The 5,213-nt window shown below is 54.3% G+C and overlaps 1 protein-coding gene across 1 annotated transcript; it reads right to left on the bottom strand.

Moving 5' to 3' along the window:
• Window positions 1-354: 354 nt before the first annotated feature.
• Window positions 355-1,993, bottom strand: LOC109742737 (cyanidin 3-O-rutinoside 5-O-glucosyltransferase-like). The gene has a single exon (XM_020301835.4). The coding sequence runs from the start codon at window positions 1,914-1,916 to the stop codon at window positions 471-473; it is 1,446 nt and encodes a 481-aa protein (XP_020157424.1). The 5' UTR covers window positions 1,917-1,993; the 3' UTR covers window positions 355-470.
• Window positions 1,994-5,213: the final 3,220 nt, after the last annotated feature.

Raw genomic sequence — 5,213 nt, 5'->3', positions numbered from 1 at the left:
AATGAAAACAGATTTTTTTTTTATAAATTCTAGAGAAAGTTGTTTAAAGGACTGAGAAAATACATCACCAGACAACTTCTCATAACTTATACTTCTCCGTCTATGATGTACTTAGTACTTCATCTTAGCACTGATGCATTGGAGCAACCTTAGAGCATGGTTAATAATATAGCCAACGGTCGATTATAAGGAGTTGTCATATCATTTAGAGCCAACCTCATAGCCAGCATGTACAATAGTAAGTTTTAAATGTGTACTATTTTATTAGTAGTTAGCTCACCTTACATCCTCACAAAACGTTTTCGGGCTCGTGTTGTAGCTGCCTACTAACCAAGAGCCCATTTCTCTTCTCTCTTTTTCTCTCTTCTCCAACTAAGTAGAGATATAATATTTTAGTTCTTATAGTCTAATTATTATGTCATTTTATTGAACTTGCTCAATAAAATGAGGACAATACTACGTAAATGCTTCTAAGCATCATTCGCAAATTGGTCCAGGAAAGTCCTCAGATTACGACCGGATGAGCCGCCGGCCGCGATCGCTTGCTGCAACTTCGCCTTCCATGCCGTCGAGCTTGCCCGCATGGCGGCGCCCTCCTCCCTGTCACCCATGATCATTTGCAGGCACCTCGCAAGCTCCTCCGCGTCCAGAACCCCATCAACGTCGGTCGTGGCGCGCACGCCGATGCCCCACTGGACGACCAGGCGCGCGTTCGTGTTCTGGTCGGACCACTGTGGCACGGCGATGACCGGCGCGCCACACGCCACGGTCTCCAGCGTGGAGTTCCAGCCGCAGTGTGTCACGAAGCACCCAACGGCCGGATGCGACAGCACCCGCAGCTGGTCGCACCACCCAACCACCATGCGCCGCTCGTCGCCGGCGTGGTCAAATCCATCGTCTCTGTTGTTGTTCCGCACCACCCACAGGTACGGCCGGCCGCTCGCGGCGAGGCCGCGCTTCAACTCGTCCTTCTGTCGCTTGCTCACCGCCGCCACGCTCCCGAACGACACGTACACCACCGACCGTGCTGGCTTTGTGTCCAGCCACTCCACGTACCCTTTTCCGTCGTGTTCAAAGAGATCTCCTACTGCGGCGGCGGCGCCAGTCGTGCCGCCCTCGCCCTCAGTGAAGAGCGACACCACGGCTGGCCCGACGGGGAACACGTCGACTCCAGGAACGGACGCGAGAGCACCGGCCTCTAATTCTTCGACGGTGTTCACGAGCACCATGGCCTGCCTTCCTCCAGCGCTGCTGCTACCGTCGACGTCCAGGTCCAGCTGCTGGAACGTCCTGCGGATGTCCCCGAACGCCGCAACTGACCTTCCGTCCGTAAGATTTGTGAAGAAGCTTGGGAGGTCACGGATCGCCATCGGCGGGAGTCCCGGCATGGACACCGTGAACCCCGGCTCGGCAGCATGCTCCGTCACGAGCCTCTCGTACCCATGAAAGTAGTGGTAGTACACGGCCAGCATGGTGGCCGGCTGGATCCAGTAGAGAGCCCGGGGCACGCCGCGCTCACGGGAGATCTCGGCGGCCCACCACGTGAGCATGGCGTACACTACGCATGTGACGGGCCGGCCCCGCGCCGCGAGGCGGTCCAGCACCGCCGAGAAGGTCTCACGGCCGACGCGGCCGAACGCCTCCACGTATCTCTCCACTTCGTCCCCGTCCCCGGCGACGAAGCTGAAGCCGTGGTCGTAGCCGTCCGAGTACGGGATGTACGAGATGGTGCCGTCGTGGACCTCATCGTCGGGGGACGCCAACATGGAGAACATGCGCCTGTGCGCGGACACGGCGGTCGAGAACGTGACCCGCGCGCCCGGCGTGGCCCGCGCGAGGCGCTCCGCCAGAGCGCGCGCCGGGCTGATGTGCCCCTGGAACGGGAACGTGACGACCAGGAAGTGCTGCGGCGCCATGGAAGACGTTGTATGAACGCCGTAGACTCTCTTGTCTTTAACCTATTGCTATCTACCGCCTACGAGAGCTGGCTGCTGCTGCTGGTCGAAGCATGATGCACCCGCCGGAGTTTATAATGGAGTGAGGCTTGGGCAGACGTCTCACGTCAGGTGTTGGTACGATAGGCACTGCGCCTACTCTACTGCACGGTGTAATTATGGTGATGTGATCACTTGCGGTAGCGATGCTTGACCTGCTGCCGTCGGACGTGGCAAATTCGACCCCTCAAACGTCCGCGGACGCGTCCGGATATGTCCGTGGCAGTGACCAATCACCGCTCAAAAAACACATTTCATATCTGGATACCTCAAATCCATATTATTACATGCAACATGAAACCTAATCTAAGCGGAGCTCGTCCGGCTCCGCTTCCTGCTCGCCCAGCTTCGCCCTGGCCATGTCCGGCGGCCGGCTATGCTCCTCAGAGCGTTGGTCCTGTCGCCAGCAAGGTAGGGTAGGGAATGGGACACGATCTGGCTCACGGGACTCAAGGCCCCGCCATCTCTCATGTCATACTCTTCCTCGTCTGGACCGGAACCCAAACGGTGCCGATGGACGTCGCATGGATGACGGATTCGTCCGGGACGAGCCGTCGACGTCCACCATGATGCGGTTGCGGCACCCAGACTGATGTGCCATACGGGGCGCCGGAGAATGCGACTCCGCCTCGCCGACGTCCGCCGCAGCGAGGGCTGCCGCCGCCTCACGCGCCCGGTGCCTTGCACGGTGGGCACGGCATGCCATGGCCTCGTGGGACGAGGTGCGTCCCGAATATCGGTGCGCCACCGGAGGGGTTGCACGTCTTCCAGCGCGTTCGGACGCCATACGGACCGCACGGCCTCCTACGAGGCAGCTACGACCGGCCTAGCGTCGGATCCATGCACCATTTGGGCCGATGCAATGAATTCCCCGTGGATGGAGTCCGAGCGCAACCGTGCATGGGTGTCCTTCCGGGCGCGGTGGAGGGCAAGCCGGACGGCCATCTTCTCCTCGGGGTTGCGTGGGATGAGCTCGGGGTTGACGGATCTGGAGGTGAATGACTCGGATACACTGCCATTCATGCCGAAGACGACCGGAAGGAGCCGGAGACGAGCTTGGGTGGCGGAGGGGAGTGGAGGGGAGAGGAGTGAAGTGGCTAGGGTTTGGTCCGGCGAGCGGATGGGCAGGATTTTATGTGGGGTCGGGTGGACCAGTGTGGGCCGGGTCCGACGTGGTGGGCGTGCCAGGGCGCCCCCATATTTGGGCTGGATATGGGGGTGCCGGTCAGGCCGGGAGTTTGAGGGTCATCTGAGGGGCCCGTCTGGGTCAAAAAATCGTGACCGGACAGTGACCTGGCAGCCCGCCCGGGCGTATGAGGCGCCCGACTGTAGATGCTCTAAGTTTGGTTTGCGACTAAGTTTGCCACACCTAAAGTTAGGCAAGTTTGACCAATTTAGATGGGTGTTTGGTTCAAACCACATCTTAAGCAAGCTACACTAGGCTTCCACATTCCATACACTCAAAAAGTATGGCAAAATTTCTTTAGGCCTGCCAACTTGTGGCTCTCATTTTGAAGAACTAACTTTACACAAGTTTGACAATATTGTATGGCAAAGTGTGGTGTTACTAGGCCTAAAACCAAACAACGCCTAACGTTAGAGCATCTCCAACAGAAGCGCTATATAAGCGACGCGCGGTATAAAAACTGCTTTTAGCGCGCGCGAACCCGATTTGGAGTCTCCAGCAGCCGCAAAAGCGCACGCTATAACTAATGCAGCGCGCGCATTAAAAAGGCATCGCGCGCAGCATATTTAATGCACCCGATCGCGCGCGCTGCAAACTCTGGGCTGCTGCAGATGGGACCACTTGATTGGGACCGCTGGACTCGCGCGCGCAGCATATTTTGCAGCGCTTGTTGGAGCAAACGTGTTCTAGCGCCCTCTAAAAAAACTACTTGCATGCTGTAAACCCGTTTTTTGGCGCCGCGCATTGGGCGTATGTTGGAGATGCTCTTAGGCAAGTTTGGCAAGTTTGTATGGCAAAGTGTGGCGTTACTAAGCCTAGAACCAAACATGCCCTTCACATCCTCCGGGAATGCTATATGTATTACCTGCAAGGCACACGAGACGCTGCGTAATTACCTAGAAATCCCTAGCACCTTTTTTGTGTGTGTAAAGAAATCCCTAGCATCTCAAACATGCATTTACCCACTTGAAAGATGATAATCATGTTTTTCTTGTGATGAGATCGTTTTTTAAGGTCAAAATAGGTCTCAACATGTTTTAGTTTTGTGAACCAATATGTAGTTCGATAGTTAGAAGAACAGTGATATCCCCAGCTGAAAGATTGTGTATGTCGTCTAGAGGGGGTTGAATAGGCGCTTTAAAATAATTACAGTTTAGGCTTGAACAAATGCGGAATAAAACGTGTTTAATTTGTCAAGCACAAAATCTAAATAAGCTAAACTCACCTAGATGCACCAACAAATTATGCTAAGTAAGATAAACAACTAAGTGATAACAAGATATATAACAAGAAACAATATGGCTATCACAAAGTAAAGTGCATAAATAAAGGATTCGGGTAAGAGATAATCGGGGCACGCGAAGACGAGATGTATCCCCAAGTTCACATCCTTGCGGATACTAATCTCCGTTTCGAGCTGTGTGAAGGCGCAGTGCTCCCCAAAATACTACTAGGGCCACCGTAATCTCCTCATGCCCTTGTACAATGCAAGATGCCGTGATTCCACCGAGGGACCCTTAAGGGCGGTCACCAAACCCGTACAAATGGCAACCCTTGGGGACAGTCGCCGAACACGCACAAATGGCAACCCTTGTCGAGCATATGTGTTAAGCGTGTGTGACCCGAAAAGCTATCGCCGACGATTTATGGGTCGTGTGGGATGGACCCTCCCCCCTTTGCACACACAATTAAGGCGATGGTTTAAAACTCTGTCGTGGAAAGGGTTAAAAACCGTTTGTATAGGACGTCATTGCACCAGTGCATGCACGTCGATCATGTTGGGCCGGCTGGGCTGCTTAGCGAGAATTGATCGGATGATAACACCAAATAGCCAAGTATCAGATGTTTAGTCCCAACTCGTCGCATCAGGAGCCAGTCGACAAGGCTTGAATAGCTGGGTCATCTAGAAGCGATAAGCTTCAATCATCATTGCATCTTTTGTTAAGGAGATATAGGCAGAGGAGATTCATAGTCATGGTCTATCTCCTTCACAAATGGAACATTGATGTTTGGACAACTCCTTTTGTGTGTAT

This window comes from Aegilops tauschii, chromosome 7 (genome assembly GCF_002575655.3).
Source record: "Aegilops tauschii subsp. strangulata cultivar AL8/78 chromosome 7, Aet v6.0, whole genome shotgun sequence".
In the NCBI taxonomy this organism is placed as follows: domain Eukaryota; kingdom Viridiplantae; phylum Streptophyta; class Magnoliopsida; order Poales; family Poaceae; genus Aegilops; species Aegilops tauschii.
Note: the sequence above shows the minus strand (reverse complement) of the source record. Positions and strands in the feature narration are given on the sequence as shown.